General features: G+C 48.3%; 1 protein-coding gene across 14 annotated transcripts in view; it reads right to left on the reverse strand.

The window, feature by feature from the left end:
- CABIN1 (calcineurin binding protein 1) overlaps positions 1-19,509 on the reverse strand; it is a 257,074-nt gene that overhangs the window by 22,198 nt on the left and 215,367 nt on the right. For all 14 annotated transcript variants that reach the window (XR_006416074.1, XM_044444094.1, XM_044444096.1 and 11 more), the window contains 6 exons: positions 17,546-17,728; positions 16,843-17,153; positions 15,791-15,904; positions 8,987-9,150; positions 2,169-2,265; positions 1,479-2,087 (listed from right to left, as the gene is read on the reverse strand). Coding sequence is in view for 13 of the 14 variants with exons in the window: in XM_044444094.1 (XP_044300029.1) it covers positions 1,479-2,087; positions 2,169-2,265; positions 8,987-9,150; positions 15,791-15,904; positions 16,843-17,153; positions 17,546-17,728 (1,478 nt within the window). In the remaining variant the exon portion in view is untranslated. The remainder of the gene's footprint in view (positions 1-1,478; positions 2,088-2,168; positions 2,266-8,986; positions 9,151-15,790; positions 15,905-16,842; positions 17,154-17,545; positions 17,729-19,509) is intronic.

Below are 19,509 nucleotides of genomic sequence, written 5' to 3' on the forward strand. Positions count from 1 at the left end.
GCCACTCCTTCCCCTTTGCTCCTCTGGGCAGGCATTCCAGGGGACTTGCCTCCCCCATCGACTGCTTGTAAGCCCATTTTGGTTGCCATTATGTCTTTGTTTCCTCCACACTTTTCCTTTTCCTGTGTTTTTCTTTCTTGTTTAGACACCAGAAATGTGCACAAACATTTTTGTAATCTTTTAAAAACATGGTATTTGCAGTCTTTCAGAGAAGTGTCCTTGAGGATGACCAAAAAGAAAACCCGTGCCTGCCCAATGTCATGGTAAGACTCTGCTGTTAACGTACAGCAGGAACCAGCAATGGATAAACAACCAAACAAAGCTGCAAACAGATTCTTTTGGTATATTGCTTGTCAAACAGTGAGCTACCAACAGTGCTATGAAAGGGAAGAAGTGGGTACATCACTTTGAGCAAGATTCCTGAGACCATCAGTGCATTTCCCCCCACTGCTGTCACCATTTATGGGATCAATTTCTTTTATCAGCTGTCAAAATAAAAGGTTTCTTTTAAAAAGCATTTTTCAGAAAGTCCTGTGTAAAATCCTCAAGTGAGAAGCAACACTTGGGCAATGTTCATGGATGGTACTTGCACTCTGACAGCAGGCAGCTATTGCAGGCAAGATTTTTCATTTTGGTCACCTATACACCCTCTGGAAGGCCAAAATAATAATATAAAATAAAAATATGAATAAATTGCATGCATTTTTAGGCTCCCATTTCAAAAGATGAGGGTGGCTGTTACCAGCAGGCCCCTGGACAAGTTCAGCAAATTTTTTCTGCTCTCGTTCAGTGGGTCACTTGCCACTTTTCACAGAATATGATGCAGCTGGTCATCCAGGTTCGGATGAGACAGCAACCCCTTGTGGGTCCAGCAGCCCCTTTAACAAGCTATGGGTTGCCACAGTGGCTTGTTGCTGAAAAACAAGCCATCCTGCAGGAAGCAGTCAAGGTTCACACAACATAGCAACCCACCGTAGCTAGTTACTTGTCCAGAAATGCTTATTTTCCCCCCTTCCTTCTGCTTTTAAACTGAAAGCCACCTTGGAGACCAAAACATGGGTTGGAAATGTTCTGAGCTAAATAAATTGTCCATTTTGTTGCAAAATTTAAGGGACAAAATGTATCCAAAAGAAACTACCAACAGGGACATTTACTGATACTCTAGGTGGAATTATGTGCGCATACTTTACGTGCAGCAAACACACACAGATAAGGGCAGGAAAGGGGCCTTGCTTAGCTTTTGTCTTTCAAGAATAAACCCACTCGGGGACCACAAAGAATTCTGAAATTAATCAAGTATCTTAGGGTCTGTAATCCACAAACACAGCAACACGGATTAATATCCCACTTTTATTGCTGTTTCATGCATGAGACAGCCTTGATTTTTGAAACAATCATTCCAAAAGGGGAACAATCAATAAATTGTCTTTTTGTTTGACGTAACATTGCAAGAAAAAATGTATTCAGATGTTGCTTACTTGCTTAATTAGCATGTATGTCTCAGACATGATTTTCTCAATCTTGGCCAGGTCGTAAGTCATGACTTTCTGACCCTGTTGCCACACACGGTAAGCATCCAAAAGCAGAGTCTTTCCTGACTCAGTATCATTTATCAGCTTCCTCTTCCTGTTTGCTCTCTGCTCGATTTCCTCTGCTGAAGATGCTTGGACTCGGGCTTTCACTATGTCCAGCTGCTGATGCTTGGAGCTGATGCTGAGATCCTCTAAAGAAAGCTCTGAAGTTCGGCCCTCGGGGCCTTTGTCCCTGCAAATCCTGCCAGGGAGCCCCAGGGCTGCCTCTGGCTTTCCTGGGCCACTGGAATATTCATCAAAGTCCATGGGCTCAGCTGAGCTTGGCCAAGGGCTCTCTGTGGCTTCTTGGTGAGGTGCTGCCTCCTGTGGCTCTGTCCCGGGGTCCATGGCCCTGGGAGGCTTCCCCTGGGTCACTTCCTTGACTGTCCCATGTGACAAAGCTGTCCTTTTGGGGAGGGCTTCTTGTCCTTCTTCAGAGCTAACTTTATTTGAGACATCAGTGGTCATTCTTACCCCCAAAAGGCTGCTGTACTTGGAGTCTTGCTCTTCAGAGACCTTTAAAGCAAGAACATAATTGGTCCACTTAAATCAGGATGGAAACCCCACATGATCCTAACAGAAATGCAGCAATCTAACCTCTGTGAGCTCTTTCAGCATGTCCTCCAGAACCATCACTGTGAGAATGAAGGCGTGTTGGGCAAGAACTTGACGATCTGCATCCCGCAAGTACTTCCTGGGGGTAGAAGAGCAAAGAAAAAACTTAGTTACAGAACACATGGACAGCCAGTAACTCCCAAAGAAAGACAGGTTGCTTACCTGAAATTGTTGTTCTTCGAGTGGTCATCTGTGCATTCACACATAATGGGTGCTGCGCCTGCGCAGTGCCTGTAGCCAGGTAGAATACAAAAGCTTTAATAGATTTTGGTGGGAACTCTGCACCCCTCCCCCACAGTGCTATAAAGGGCAGAGTGCCCGCCATTTCCCCCAGTCTATGGAGACTGTCTGATCGCCCTCTGGTGGAAAGAGCAGATAGCGCAGGATGCCACCAGTAAGAGAAGGGGCTGACCTGGCGGTTGGCACCTGCATATATGCTGTAGTCACTAAGAAGGAGGAAAGAATCTCCAGTCCCCAGTCACCTACATTGAGGGGGCCAGTGGGTGGGTTGTGTGAATGCACATATGACCACTCAAAGAACGACAATTACAGGTAAGCAACCTGCCTTTCTTCTTCGTGGTCTCTGTGCATCACACATAATGGGTGACTAGCAAGCTTACCAACCGGAGGCGGGATGGTGTCATCACTGGAGAATCGAGGAGAGGACGGCACAACCAAAGGAGCACTCCTGTCTGGCACGTACTTCAAGTCTGTAATGTCTTGTGAACATGCAAGGAGTCATCCATGTTGCTGCCTTGCAGATGTCTGGCAGTGGGATGCCCACGGAAAAAGCCGAGGAGGCAGCTACAGCTATGGCGATATGGCCCTTGGGAGGTCCAGCTTAGCCAATTGGTATGCCAGTTCAATGGTTTGGACGATTCACCTGGAGAGTCTTTGGGAGGAAATAGCAGTGCCTTTGTCCAGTTTGGAGTACTTAACGAAGAGGTGTTTAGTCTTTCTGAAGTTCTCTGTACAGGAACGATAGAAAGCTAGGCATAGACATACATCCAGAGAGTGGAGAGACTTCTCTATCAGTGTCGAGGAAGCCGGGAAGAAGGCTGGAAGGATAATGTCCTGATTGACGTGAAAAAGTGTAGCGACCTTAGGCAGGAACGCAGGGTCAGTGTGAAGGACTACCTTTTTCTTATGAAAATTGAGGTAGGGCAAGTCGACACGAAGAGCGCAAAGTTCACTTGCCCTTCTGGCAGAGGTGATGGCAACAAGAAAAGCGGTCTTCTATGACAACAGGTGTAGGTCAGTTGTCACTAGAGGCTCGAAGGGGGCTCTGGTAAGAGCTTGCAATATGACAGATAGGCTCCATGTCAGTACCGTGGGGCGAACTGGAGGCTGGAGATTCTGTAGTCCCTTCAGGAAGCGACAGATGAGGACATGAGAGAAGACAGAGGAGCCGGATAGCAGGCCACGAAAATGAGAAATCGCCGCGATATACACTTTAATTGAAGTGGGCTTACGCCCCTACCGATATAAGCAGAGCAGGGAAAGTAAAATATTACCAATGGAGGCCAAATGAGGAGGGAACTGGTTGGTCGCTGCGAAGGCAGTGAAACGTTTCCATTTAGCCTCACACAATCGGCAGGTGGCTGGTCATAGAGCGGATTGTAGGATAAAATCGAAGTCCAACTGGAGAGGATTTGGGTTCGACACGGTTAGTGGGGACTCTGTCAGTACTGTTGGCTGTCCCGGTACTGAGGGATGTGTCAGAGTCATTGGGATCGATGAGTTTGTTGGGGCCGAAGTCGCGGAACAAGGAGTTCCCTATTGAAGCAGCCACGTGGTGAGATTGAGTTGAGATCGGGATGGCGGATTGCCCCCTTCTCCTGCGTGATCAGGTGAGGGACCCATGGTAGACGGACGAAGGTTCCGTGGGAGAGACTGAGGACGGCTGGGAACCAGGGCTGGTGCGACCACCATGGTGTAACAAGAATGTCCTGGGCTTTGTCATGGACAACTTTTTCTAGGGTCTTTGTGATTAGCGGGATCGGAGGGAATGTGTAGGGGAACATGTTCAACCAACTCACCATCAGGCTGTCCTCCAGCGAGTTCGGGCCCATGCCTGCCCGGGAGCAATAATTCTCACACTTCAAATTGGCCGCTGTGACAAACAGGTCAATGGATGGGGTGCCCCAGCAAAGAAAAAGGTTGTTGCAGATCTGCTTGTCCAGCTCCCACTCGTGGGTTGAGGACATTTTCCTGCTGAGGGTATCTGATTCCTCAGTGTTAATACAGGATTTCTCAGTGTTAATACAGAGTCCGAGTTCATCTAACAGTCTTCATGTGGTATCGATGGCTGAGAGTAGATGTTCTTGGGACAGGGAGACCATAAGCCAATAGTCTAGGTAGGGGATTTGGACACCGAGTAACCGGAGGTGGGTGCAAACAGGCGCCATGCATTTCATGAAAACATGTGGAGCTGTAGCTAGTCCAAAAGGGAGAACATTATATTCAAAGATATCGGAGCCGACAGTGAAGCGGAGAAGCCGCCTGTGAGATGGATGGATGCTGATATGGAAATAAGCATCCTTTAAGAGATGAACCAATCTTCTCTCTTGAACAATAGGAGGATATTTTGAAGGGTGGTCATCCGAAACTTTTTAGTTTTAATAAATGTATTGACGCCCTGTAGGTCGAGTATAGGGCATAGACCACCATCCCGCTTCAGGACAGTAAAATATCTCAAGTAGAAGCCGTGGAGCAAGAGATTTGGCAGATTGCTCCTTTACGAAGTAGCTAGGAGACTCCATCTCTTAGAAACGCCAATGGAGAAGTATACCGGATCGGTCCTGGAGCAGGCATACCATCGAACTCGATTTTATATCCATGCTCAATGATGGAAAGCACCCACTTATCAGATGTGATGGACTCCCAGATGGGGAGCCGGTCTTGCAGCCGGTTCCCAAATGGGAGAGGGGGATGGGAGGAGAAAAGATCAGCTCGCGTGCCTCGTCAACACTGCCGCTTGTCGTTGGGTTGACGATGTTGACCTTGTTGGAACTGTCCAGCAGGCTGGCCTCGGTTGTGTTGCTGGCGTGGCTGATATTGCTGGCGTGGCTGGTAAAGGTGGTACGGTTGGTATCGAGGGTAGCGAGATTGCAGCCACTTACATCAGTTGGAATTCGGTATTTACATCTTCCATGCGGTGGCTCGGGCGTTGTAAATGTGCTTGAGCTTATGGTCCATGCGGTCGTGGAAGAGGCCAGAACCATCGAAAAGCATGCCCTCAATATGCCTCTTAGTCTCATCTGGGAAGTTGCAGGAGAGTAGCCACACGTGCCGACGTAAGGTGATGGATCCAATGAGAGCACGAGAGTCGCAATCGACGTGATGGAGCACTGTGCTGAGCTGTCGGATGGCTAGTTGCATAGGCTTTCGGATAAAAATGCAGGCCAGGTCACACTGCTGTTCTGGAATAGTGGAGGTGATGGATTCCAGCCATTGCATCAGAAAGCACTGATATCTGGCCATCATTGCCTCATAGTCTGAAATCTGGAGGCCTAGCCCCATAACCACGTAGATGCGGCGTGCCATCATATCTATCTTCTGGCCCTCTTTGTCTCTTGGGATCGAGTGCTCTCTGTTATCTCGCCCCTGAGACGACTCGACCACAATCAAGTTAGGTTTCGGGTGTTTCAGCAGGAATGGGATGTCCTGCTCCCTAACATTGTACATTGATTTGTATCTCCGGGACATCAGGTGTGACTGGCTCGGAAACTCCCAGGTGTCTGTCACAGCCTGGCGAAGAGTCGTTATGAACGGGATGGAGATGGTGAATGAATATTCCTTACAAACGATGTTGTAGAAATGGTCATTGCTGGTATTTGCCCAGTGTTCCATCTCAATCTCCAATGACCGGGTGAGACAAGCCCTGAGCTCTCCGAAGGTGGCGTAGGACTCTTCTGGCAACCCAGGTCGCTGAGTCAAGATGACAGCATCTGGAGCTGTGGAGAGCTGGTCCGAGTCCTCAGATCCGAATCGTAATGGTAAGGTGGACTAGACGACGAGTCGACCGGAGACGGAGGAGGGCGGGAAGTTGCAGCCGCCAAGCTGAAGGGTGCTTCCATCCTGGAGGGATGGGATCGGTGTCTGCGCTCCGGCAGCAAGAGGTAGTAGCCGTATGGTGGTTGGTAGTCCCAGTGATGGGGCCAAAGTGGCTCGAATCCGCTGTACAGCATCGGGATCCAGATCATGGTGGATTGGCCCGAGGTGCGTTGGTGGTGATGTGGATTGGATGGCAGCAGGGGCCTCGGGGATGTCTCTGGCGATGATGGCATCAGAGTTGGTGATCGAGCTGGTTGATGGCTCGGTAGAGACCAGGGCAGTGAATCCCGAATTTCTCCATCGGATATTGATCCATTGTTGTGAAGCAGAAGCACTCTTCTTAATTACTCACACAGGTACAGGTAATAAAGCCTTTTATTCTAAACAACTTCAAAGATACACAGGCAATGCATAATACAGGAGCCGTTAATGGTAGTTCTAAGCAACACAGTTGCCCTCTCCTTTCTGACCTATCTCAGATTTATGACGCACTCTTAACCCAATGGGAACACCTGTCCCCACAAGGGTTAGATAAACTCCTCTCCCTCCTTCTTTGACTTTGCCTCTCTTCTAATTGGCTCAAATGCCGAAGTCTTCTCCTCAGCTGGGCATTCTCCATGGCAATGGGCTGTCTCACGGTCTGCTCAGGAATGTTATCTCTCTGAAGAACGTGGTCTAAAGGCTGGACAAAAACTTCGTCCAAATCAGGTTGCCGGGGGGGGGCATTTGTGCTATGGGCACCAAGTAGAAATCTTCTTGCTCTAAAGCCTGACTCTTGCTGGAAGCTTCTGGCTCTCTTACGTGTGCTAACAACGTCTCCGAGTTGTTAGGCATGACATCCATGGAGCATGGCCTTGGAGGGATCCAATGCCGTAGGAGCTGGTAGCGTGACCCGCTGGGGGGATCCAGGCGGCATAACCTGCATTACAGCCTGTGGTGTCGGGATCGAGGGTGCAGTCTAACCCGAGTCCTGCTGCGGCTCCTGGGCAAGCCTACACTGCTTGCGGCTGGCTTTGTTGGTCTTGTCTTTCTTAGCCTTCTTTGGGACCGACGGATCCCCTTGCCCGGTGTGCTTCCGTTTCTCCTTTTGTTTCAGAGAGGAGGAATGGGAGGAGTGAGTGGTCTCCCTGGAAGCAGATCCCTCAGATGGTGGACGAGGGGAGGTCACCATGGGCAGGCCCGCTGGAGCAGCCTGAGCGGCGAGCTCATCTGAGGCTATGAGGGCCTGATCCCAAGGGATCTTCCTCAGCCAATTTTCCCGATTTTTTCGAGCTTGCTTGGTGAACAACTGACAATGGCCGTATTTGACAGTGCGATGTCCTCCCAAGCATAGGAGCCAAAGCTTGTGTGGGTCAGTCGGAGACATTTTGACCCCACACCTAGAGCACTTTCGAAAGGCCGCGCGCTGAGCCATTGAGAAAAGCAGATAGCAAAAAATGGAGCAAAGTGAGAAGATAGCAAAAAGGTAAGGAGTATAATTTTTGTGGGGATAAGAAAAAGATTGTTTAACTAGGGAAGGTGAGGATGTTAAAACTTGGAAAAGGATTTTCTTAACTAGAAGAGCAAGAGAAACAGCAATTAGAACAAAGAGCAAGAGAATGTAATAGAAGATAACGAATGGCTCGAGGCAAAGCGATTGGCGGTCGAAAGAAGACTGGGGAAAATGGCAGGCGCACCACCCTTTATAGCACTGCGGGGGAGGAGTGCGGAGTTCCCTCCAAAATCTGTTAAAGCTTTTGTATTCTACCCGGCTACAGGCACTGAGCATGCACACAGACCACGAAGAAGAAATTATATTTATCATTGCAGGCATTGCTGGCTCTCTCTCTCCAAAAACCACCCTGAAGTTTCTTTCTTTTTTTTAAGCCAACCTGTGGTCCTTCATCTGATACAACAAAGCTGTTGCGAACAGGAACAACTGCTGGGCCTGGACAAAGTGTGTTTGTTTTGTCTGCATAAAGTCATGCTCAATGACATCCAGGAACAGGCCCATTTCCCTGAGGGGGCAAGCACACAACTCTGTGTCTCAGCCTAGTAATCTGCTCTCATTTCAAGTGATACGGGCTGAAAAATTATGCACCCATTCGGGAAATCTGCCCTTAATACCTGAAAGAGTTACTGCAGAATTCAACACCACAAACAAATCTAAATGTATTAAAAATATGTTTAAAAACAAAACAACCCTGAAATGCGCATCCCTTGGTATGTCATGTTCATGGCCATGGATTTAAGGCTCACTGCTGTGTGAACCCTGCACTTTTCTCATGCCCTCAGACTTACAAGCATGTCAACCTTGCTATCATTTTTCCAATTTTTTTCCGATTTATAGCCTGCCTTTTTCCTACAAAGGGCTCAAGGCAGCTTACATCATTCTCCTCCTCCATCTCATCCCCACAACAACAACCCTGTGAGGTAGGTTGGGCTGAGAGTCTGTGACTGGCCCAAAGTCACCCAGTGGGCTCCATGGCTGAGTGGGGACTAGAACCCAGATCGTCTGAGTCCCAGTCCCATGCTCTTCACCACTACACCACACTGGCTCATTGCCTTAGTCTTTCCAACATCTAGTTTAAGCAAGGGACAAGTCTTAAGTCTTTATCCAGAGAATTTTCCTCTGTGTGCTAGAAGTGTCAGCTGGAGACTTTCTATTTTAAAAAAGTCATGGACAGAGGCAGAGTTGGCAGATGTATCTTACCAGTTTCAATTCAAGACAGTCCCAAGTGAAAGTAAAAACCCCAGGCTCTTACTTTCCCTGATCAGGGGTCCTTTGCAACATAGATGAGACTTTCAGCAGGGTGTTGTAATCCTTGAGCTGTAGCAACACGTTCAGCAGAAGGACGATGGAGCGGTTCATGTGAGAGGCAAAACTACCCGGACGATCAATTTCATCCACGGGGATGCGCCAGATTCCCTGCACAAAAACCAGGAGGAGGAACCCACATTTAGTGGTAACAGACATGGGTGTGCTGTGGGGAGCTATGAACTGTGATATCACTACTATGTAAATGTTGCCCAATTCTACCTCACCTTTCATCTAACCCATGTGAAGCAGTGATTGTTTTGAACCTATCTTGGCAGGATAGCAATGGGATGGATTGTTAGCTGTGACCCTGGGCAGAGCCTGGCCTCAGTCACCTGTCTTTGTTCATTTATACAGAAACAGCAACTCAGAAGGGGCCTCCCAGGACATCTATTCTGACCCCTGGCTCCAGTCAGGTCCACTCATGACATGCCTACCATGTGCATGTCCAGTCTATTCTTAAATACCCTCACCGATGGGGCTTCAACCCTAGGGGTCCTAACTATCAGGAAGGACTTCCTGGCATCCACCTTGAATCTTGGTTCCCTGAGCTCTGCATACATTTTCTTATTTCACGAAAATACTTGCCTCTTCTCAAAAAATTTCCTAAGCAATGAACATGGCACATCCTAAAATATAATAAAATGTAACAGTAACTACTGAAGAACAATGCAACTGTAATTGGTTGGGTACAGTGCAGGAAAACTGCAGATGCCTATCTAATCTCAATGGGAAACTTTCCAGAGGGCAGGTGCCACAATACTAAATGCTCTATTAGTAGCACTGCTGAGATGAACTTGTGGCATCTTCAAATGGTGCTCCTTCTGGTGATTGGGCAGAGAGAAGGCCCAGTCCTCCCAGAGCTGGAGAAGATGAACAGGAATTAGCAGAGGTTTCTGAACTGTCAATGGCACTAGGTCAGCGATCATGGGACCCAAACAGAACATGGGACCCAAACCATCTTAGAAACATAGAAACAGAGCAAGACAGAAGGGGTCTCCTGGGCCACCCAGTCTGACCCCCGGCTCCAGCCAGCTCCGCTCATGACATGCCTACCATGTGCATGTCTAGCCTATCTTTGAACACCCTCATTGCTGGGGCCTCAACCACCTCCCGTGGAAGCCCATTCCATACCGCTGGGGTCCCGACTTCCTGGCATCTAAATGGAACCTTGGTTTCCTGAGTGCATCCTGCCTTCCTCTGCAGGGGAGAACTTCTTGGAGCAGAAGAGGGAGGCCAGAGAACAGCAAAGAGTAGAAATTGAAGGGGAGTTCTTAAACCTTATCAAGAGGCAATAGGCATAGAGAGTGGATTAATTTTGCACTATCCATGAGCCACCCTGAGGGTGGAATGAAGTCCTGTCCAAAAATGAGGGAAGAAGGGAACTGCTCCTGTTTGGATGCAACACTTTATAAGAGCAGATGCTACTCCCACACATAAAAGGGATGGTTACTATGATCTATGCTATTGTAAACCTGTAGACCTATTGAAGGATTGTGCTTCTAAGGTTTCATTTAAGTCTGCTGGAAAGGAAAAAGGATTGGGAAGAGATCGACGCCAGGCGAAGACCTTTTTATTCAAACATCATTTTAATTGCTAATATTATTATTATTATTATAACATATTATTATTTGCTTATTTTATTCTTTGGCCAGGGCGACTTATTTTATATTGTTAATTTGTTTTATATTTTTAGTGTATTATATTTTAATTGATGTTTTGTGAGCTGCCCCGAGGCTTCGGTGAATGGGGCGGTATAGAAATTTTCTAAATAAATATATAAATGTGTTCCCAATCCTTTGCAATCAATTTTCCCAGATTCAAAGTTCAAGCAAGGCCATAAGGAAAGAGGCACTAATGAAAGTAACAAGGTCTGAAGTTTTTAAGAGCTTTCTTGACAACAAAACCTTAAACTTGGCCCAGTAACTTTCTAATAATCAGTGCAATTGTTTTAGCAGACATGTAACATTCTGTCAAGGGATGCAGGTGGTGCAGTGGTTTAAACTGCTGTGCTGTTGGGCTGGTTGATTGAAAGGTTGGCGGTTCGAATCTGCACAACGAGGTGAGTTCCAGTTGCTCCGGCCCAGCTCCTGCCAACCTTGCAGTTCGAAAGCATGCAAATGCAAGTAGATGAAAAGGTACCACTTCAGTAGGAAGGTAACCTCGGTGTTTAGTCATGCCAGCCACATGACCACGGAGATTGTCTGCAGACAAATGCTGGCTCCCTTGGCTAGGAAACAGAGATGAGCACTGCCCCGAAGAGTCAGGCATGACTGGACTTAACCTTTACCTTTTTTAACATTCTGTCAATAGCTTTTGGACCAAGATAGCCCAAAGCAGTGTACACTACAACATCCAGTCTTGAGAAGAGCAAGGTCAGTGTTTAGCCACTGTAGTGCAGTGGTGAGAATGTCAGACTGGGGATCTGGGAGATTTGGGTTCTTGTCCCCACAGAGCCATGAAGCTCACTGGGTGACTGTAGGCCAATCACTTACTCAGTCTAATCCACCTCAAAGGATTGTTCCAGTAAGAAAAAAGTGGACATAAGTTACCTTGATTTGGAAAGGGAAATGCTTTTCTCTTTGAAGAGCAAAAAAACACTTTGAATTTTCTATATTTAATTAAGGACTAGCAACCAGTAAGCTACCTATTTAAGAAAAAAAATAATACAAATACAAAAAGCAACTGTAGGAGGCTGCAGACCAGAGAAAACAACGTGAGAGTCCTTTAACCCTTTCCATCTTTATGGGTTGAAAGTCCCACCCCAAGCAGCCCCTTTTCTCACTTACAAGCTCCTGGAGGCGCTTTTCACCAAAAAAGGAAATCCAACACATTTAGGTCCTTCAAGCTAACATGTGAGGTTTTGTGGAACACTTCTTCCAACAGACCACCACAGTCTGCTGAGCTTCTCTTTATCTAGGACATGCCTTTCATCAAGGGGAAAGCTGATCCAGGGGAACCTCCAGCTGTTTGCCTTCTGGTATCGCTAGGAAGAAGCTGTGGGACAACTATGTCCTCCTCCACTTATCTTGCTTGGTAGATAATGTGATTTAGAGAACAAGACTGTGCTCCTCCCTCCCACCTTTTGCATCACATTAAACATAAAGAGCAGGAAACCATTCTCATGAGCTTGACTTTTGCTTCTGAAACAAGGGAAGTAGGGACACAGATAGCCACGGAGTAAGCAAGCACCTGGCTTTATGTTTACTTCCTGATGGCCAACACCTGGCTGTGCTTGGGATGGCCAGACCCCAAGGGAACAGGAGACTGTCAGGATCCCCAAATGAACGAGGGATCAACAGGTTTGTGGTATAAGCATTTGGGGTCCAGGAACGGCTCCATGGAGACCTAGAAAGAGCCCTGGAGAAAGGCCTCTCCCTAAGCTGGGACAGCCTAAGCAACTCGAGAGTGCTCTCTGGCCATGCCGCGGTTCCCCCTGCTAAGACTAGGGTCTTCTCCTCCTCGCATCCATGATCCAGCGCCATCCAATCGGCTCGCTCCTCTGTCCGGTGCTGCAGCCCTCTGCACCTCGGGACGCTCGCTGCCTGCCGCACGGAGGAGCAAGTCGTCCGGAGCGGTGCGGGCCTTCGCCGGCAGCGCTTCCCGGGAAGCGGGGGGGGGGGGGGCTGGAAGCCACCCAGGAGATGCCGGAGCTCCGCGGGAAGGCGAGTCCCGATGAAGGCCGCGGGGCCGGCTTCCGGGGTGCGTCCCGCCGGCGTCCGTCGCTGGGAGGGGGCGCCAAGACGCGCGCGAAGCCTCCGCAGACCAGGAGGAGATCGTCTCGGAAGCCTGGCTGCCGCGGCCGCCCGGCCGGTCGCAAGGAGCTCCCGGGCTCCCCCCTCCCTCCCAGGGCTTCCCGCGCGCTGTTCGGAGAGAGCTGGGAGGCCGAGCCAGCGAAGCAAGCCCCTCGGGGCGGCCTCCCCTCCGGCCGGGGAGCGCAACCGTTCCTCCCCCCGCTCGCTCACCATGTTGGGCGGCTGCGCACTCCGGCGATGGCGGCGGTGCCCGCCCCGAGGGGAGTTCCCCCGCGCTGGCGCGGGCGCTGGCGAGCCGGGGAGGTCCCCGCAGGCCCCCCCGGCGGCGGGCTGGCCATGGCCGTGAGCGCTCGGCTCCTTCCAGCGGCGTCCGTCACGTGCCGCCGAGCGACCCAGCTGGGCGGGCGGCGGGGCGGGGAAGCCCGGCCGGGCGGCGCTCTCTCGGCACCCACGCGCCGGAGCCCCAAGCCGCGCGCCCTCGACGCGGCGCCCCGCGGCCTCGCGCCAGCTCAGAGCCAGACGGAAGCCTCGGTGCCCACGGCACTTCTCGCCGCCCTTCGCCTGCCAGTTCCCGTCCCCGAGAGTGCGGCCGCCTCCAGCCTGTGCCTGCCTCCGCCGGGACGGCAAGTTGCAGTCGGGCTGGGCCGCGCCCGGCCCCGGGGACGCCGCGCAACTCCGAACCGCTCGCGTTTCCTTTTAGGACACTATTTTAGGAAGGATGCTTCTTTCTCCCAAGAGTAAGCGGAAGGCCATCCCTTGCTCCATTCAACGTCTGCCAGCCCGTTAAGAAAGGAACAGAAGCATTTTGGTGATGTTACCTGCCAAATCCAACCAGGATGTTTCCACATAGACCTGGAGCCCAAGAAACAACTTGAGCCGAGACTTCTCCTGATGCTGCATTCTGGAGACGTGCATCACGACTTCAGCACTTGTGGCTCTCTCTGTCCATGAGCCTCCCCAGCGCTTGCCACTACAGCCTTGCCCCAGGGAGGCTCTGCAAGGTGCAAGTGCAGTTTGGCACTGGCACTTCCCCAAGCAGAGCAACTCTGGAAAGCTCGCACTGGCCCACACTCCATGGCTCACCCACCTTTCCCACACTAATTTTAGTGTACTTACATTTAAGGGATCAGGCCACAGGATTGCTCTCCATATATAAGCAAATTCTCATTCCTCCCCATTCTTTGGCCTTTCTCAATGCCATCTATAATTAGCCCCTCTTGGTAGTCACTGATACAAGAATAATATACAAATATAGCAGCATAGCAAAGGCCTGGAAAGTGGGCAGGTATATGGTTTCCCTAGCTCCCTGGAAAAGTCCCCTACCCAAGAGTAGAGGCCCCATCCCACAGGGCAAAATCAGGGGCAATTTTTCCCCAGGGACAGTCTTAAATCTTTCAAGATAGCTTGAAGATTATACGGACTGTATAATCTATACAGCGCAGAAGGGATCACAAAATGTCAAGGAGGGGATCTCTTTAAAGCAAACTCCAAACCTTAAAGCAGTGGTAGATAACATTTTTGGGGTTGGGGAGCGAAACGGCCATCCAGGCCTCCACAGACCAGATAACATCAAGTGACATGGCTATGTTCTTGACATCACTGAATGCCCAACCACAGGACTAGCTAGAGATGCAGACAGCATTTTCCCCAGTTTCAGAAAGCTCACATGTAGCAATGCCAGCCAGCCAGATTAGCAATCCAGCCTCTGCTTTGGTCAGGCTCACTCTGCATGTATTCATAGAATCACAGAATAGTAAAGTTGGAAGGGGCCATGAAGGCCATCGGGTCCAACCCCCTGCTGTTGCAGGACACCAAGTTACACTATCCCACTCAGATGGCTGTCCAGTTTCACCTTGAATGTCTCTAGGGTGGGAGAGCCCACCACCTCTCCAGGCAGCTTATTCCACTGCCCTATTGCTCTGACAGTGAGGAAAATGACTTGGATTTGTGCAATGCACAAACAGACCTAGCTAGTGCTGGTCAAGTCCCCTTGATAACATTGTACAACTGCTCCCCTGCACCTGTTTGTCTGCAACTCAGTAAACTTCATGCCCACCAAAGCGGGTAACATCTCTCCAAATTTAATCCAATTCTATTTAAAAATAGCACAATTTTTTATTGGCGGCTTCTTTATAGTTGATGGGGAGAAGAGTTGGGATTTTCTTAGTGAAGCTTCAACTTCAGATCTGGATCAAAGTGGGATATCAATCCAAGTTGCTAAAGGAACATCTGGCTGAAATAGATTCCAAAGTGAATCTATTCTGTGTGCATCCCTTTTAATTGTGCATTAGTCTTCATTTATTTTAAACTGTATTGGTTATGTGCTGTCAGGAAGAAAAGCTGACATATAGTTTGAATAAACAGCAAAAAAGGGAGCTGCTTTTTATGTCAGACCCTCAGTGCATCTGGCTCAGTATTTTCAACACACATTGGTTCTATGTAATTTCGGGCAGAAATTTTTCCAGCCCAACCTCAAGATCCTGTTGGACCTGGACCTGGCACCTTCTCTAAAGTCCCTTCCCCTGAAAAGGCTGTCCACCTTTCTTCAGTATGAAGGGCAGATCCCCCCTGGGAGTCCCAGGAGTCAGCGAATCGAACATGAAATCCTCTGCACATCATAGACTGGGGGCAGAGTGAGAAAGTGCTGCAAACTGGGTTAATTTGGCCTGGCAGAGAACTTGCAAAAACATCATCTCTGGCTGCCAAGCAGCTGTCAGACCTGACTTTCTAAAGATGCTGTTCATGGGCTAGGTAGTGTATAGGATAGATGTCAGAAGCCTTTGCAAGATCACTTGTGCCCTTGTAGGAAAGCAAGTTGACCTTTGTTAAGTATTTCTCATTAGACTGCAGTATATACATCTTGCTCCACTGCAAATTTAAATTTGCTCTCTATTAAAATGTTTGATCCAAGGTTGTATTTCAGCAATGCCTCTAGGCTGAAAGAAGATGTGAAATCAAGAAGCAGTCCTGCTTTAGGCATCATGCAAACAACTTACATTGAAGAAATTTGTCTTGTTCCTCTCACAGAAGAGGCCTTGTGCTGGCATGTGCTTCAGTTGCTGCCATGGGATACTGCTGCCTAGTAACACATCTCGAGCCCACTGAAGATTCTGTGTAGGACAGTGAAGCAGAGTGGTGAGTTGGGAGAGGAAGGTGTAGTGGGCTGGTTATCACAGCTGCCCCCTTTTGCCTCATTTTCAGCACCCCAACTGGATTACCTGCCTCCCTCTCGATTTCTGGCCAGCCATTCCAGGCACTGTGTCTTCCACACACACCTATTTGCACAAGTGTGTCATTTCCCTCCACAAAGCTGAAACATTTGTCAGTATTTTATGACTACAGCTTTCTTTCCTCAGAAACAGGATGTCTGGGAACATCCCCAGTCAATATGGCAACTTACTTAATAGCACCAATGGGGAAGGCTGGGTTTTAGCTAATAAGACTGGTAGGATGAGCCCCTCCTGAGAGAAAGGGACTTTGCCTCCTCTTTCAACCCGGGCTCCTGATGGGCTGGACCAGCACCTGGCAGTGACACAGTTAATGTCTGGAACAGTATTTTGGATGCTAGATTCTCACGACACAGTCAAAACCCATCTCTGTTTTCTGAAAGATCAAACACTGCAATATTGTTTCAATATACATAAATATTCTTCTCACAAGTATTTTGAACGTTCCAATATGATTTACTGCTTCTATAGGCACATTACCCTCAAAATGGCTGTAATACCTCCACTCCCCCATCATGAACATCCTCAGTACAAGAGGACAACTGCTCTGTAAGTCTGGGAGCAGAGCATAAAAGACGACTGCTGTGGATGATAAGAGATCAGGCTTCAGGTGCTAATTCAGGTGCCATCAGCCAGACTGTGTTCCTGGATTCTACGTGCAGAATCTTGGAGCTTGCCCCCGCCAAGCTCAGGCTGTGACGAGACAAGGGCAACCTTGCAGTGGGAAGGAAGCAATGCCTGTGCCTCCATCCCTGGCCAAAGAGTGTTTCTCGTTTCCTGGGCAGATCACCTGCTGTTTTATTCCCTAAGCTCATCCTTACCTTATGTGTTGTGCTGTATGCATAAAGGTAGGCCAATCTGTAGAGACTCTTGTAGTGCTGAGGGAAACGGCTGAGGCATAGATGAAAGGAGGTGATGCAGTGCTCTGTCAGGACGTGACGTTGCTCCTCTAGATCATCTGGAAGGCTCTGGGGAAATGGGTCTGTGCAGGGTTCGGCTTGTCTTTTTGAGTCCCACTGGGAAAGGGAGTGAAGTGAGGCCTTGGAGAGAATGCTAGACTGTGTCTGCAGATCAAGTTTTGGGTCAGATGTATGACAAGACTCTGAATTCTCCAATGGGTCTTCTGACTTCCCTAGAAGTATCAACATCCACACACAGCATCAGCATTACCTTTACATTCATATATGTGACAAATCATTCCAAAACTTTGAACATAACACAGGATTGCAAAAGGAAGTGAATACCATCACAATTAATTCCTGGCCTTCTTGTTCTCTGCTCACAGTGGAGCAGCCAAGTACTGCAGGCCAAGTGCACCAGCTGCAAGGTGCAATGCTGCCATCTCCCTCCAAATCTAGCAGCAAGCCCCTGAGCTGCTCAGCTGGCATCCAGGCTGGCTCAGCTTTTGCCATCTTTTTCTGCTTGCTGCCAGAAACAAGAGTGTGCTCACTCCAATGGCTTAAGCCTTGCTACTTTCTCATGCACAAACAGGCAATTTGGAATCCTAGCTTAGAAATGACATACCGCTTTCCTCTGCAGGACCTAAAGTCTCTTTCCCAGAAGTGGTGGTTTCTGAACATGAGACACACGGCCTCCTCTCTGGAAAAGGCTTCTTCCCACTGTCATGGGAGCTGGCAAGTTCAGTGAACAGGTCTTGTGTAGAGTTGGAATCGGAGAGCACCACCGCAGTGCTATCCTGACTCCTCTCTGCATAGGAGAAACAAGGACAAAACTGAGTGTGCCTCCTGCACTGCTCTTTTGCACACCTCCCCCTCAGAGCTTCTTTATTACTCTTGCCATCTCAAGGCTGTGGCTGTGATCACCTTTTCTCTGTCTGCCACATCCATTCCTGTTCCAGCTCTCAACATATGCACATTCCTCCCTTTCACATGAATTTAGAATTCTTGAAATGCTGTTTTAGAAGCAATGCTACCTTTAAGACCCAATACATAGAAAACATTGTGCAGCTATTTTAATGTTCTTTCTAAAAGCAGGCAGACATTATCATCCAAAATCTGGTCTGGACCCATCAGGAGTCACTTTCCAAGGAGAATGTCCATAGGAGTAGGATAGAAAATGAGAGCTTCCTTCTGACCTCACTGATCATGTGTGTATCTACCATGCGCATGAAGTGGATTTTAGTACCTAAAATGAGTAATTGCCATGATAAATAAAACAACACTAAGGGTTTTTTTGGGGGGGCGGCGGTTTGCTGTAACAGGCTAATACTCTGGAAGCTGGCAAATCAGAATGTGTACACAGAGCTAGTTAAGTACAGCCTAAGAGCATCTAAGTGCTGTTTGAATTACAAACAGAAAAGATCAAAAATAGCAGACCATGTATCTTGAGCATTTATTTAAAACTTTTGTATATTGTCCACTACCAAATGGTCTTGGGACAGTCTTACAATAAAATAAAGTGGAGCACAGCAGCCATTCTATACAATAAAAACCCACTTAAAATCTCAATCTAAACCTTAAAATACTGGGAAAATAAAAAGGTTTTGGCCTGATGCTGAAAAGAATAAAGTGTCAGTACCAGGTGAACCTCTCTGGGGAGTGTATTCCATAACCAGGGCACCACCGCAGAAAAGGCCCTTCTCCAGATAGCGACCCTCCTAATTTCCTTCACTGAGGGCTCCTGGAGAAGGATCTCTGACCAAGATGTTAAGGGGTGGGCAGGCATATAGAAACGGAGATGCTCCTTCAGATAGCCAAGTTGATGTTCATGTAGCTGACAGGATTGACTTAACAGCAGTTAAACCTCGGTCAGCTTTTGTCCACCAGGACTACCTACAGTAGCCTAGATCATGAGGTGGGAAGATGGAGGCTGTGTAGTCTCTCAAAATGACTTTGACCTCCACTGAGTCATCTTCCAGTTTCAAATGTTGATTTTATTGGTTTCCTGCCCATTATATCATACATTCCTGGGGAGGAAATTTTAAGATAGGAAGCATCTTGATGGTGTCTCATCCTCCTCCTTTCTCCCTTCAAAACCCTGCATTATAATCCTCCAAATTTAGAAGGTTATACCGTACCCTTGGTTAGCATATGAGGATAGCTTTGAAATTTCAGAGACTTGCAACTTTAGAGGAAGTTGGATGCTATTAAAGTTCTGAAAAATAACAAAGTTCTAGGAATTCATGGCTTCAATGGCATATTAACTACAACATGCCAATATTCTTGTTATATAATTTTAAACTATTCTTATTAAAATAACAACCAAACAGTTTACTAATACATAAAAAACAAACAGATATAAAAGTGATAAGTTCATGAGTGCATATATAATTACTGCCAATTGTAACAAGAGTATGAAGGTTGTGTTGTGCCTGACGGCTCGACAGAGACATTGACTCGCGAGAAAGACTCAAACATTCACAGTGAGAATCGGGCACTGGAACAAGGGGACTTATACTTGGGGCCCAGTGCCCAAAAGGGCCCCCTGCAGCCTGACTCTGGGAGCCCCCTCACACCCTGACTCTTTGG

The sequence above is a fragment of the Varanus komodoensis genome, unplaced genomic scaffold (genome assembly GCF_004798865.1).
Source record: "Varanus komodoensis strain SLA01 unplaced genomic scaffold, ASM479886v1 scaffold44_1, whole genome shotgun sequence".
Lineage (NCBI taxonomy): Eukaryota > Metazoa > Chordata > Lepidosauria > Squamata > Varanidae > Varanus > Varanus komodoensis.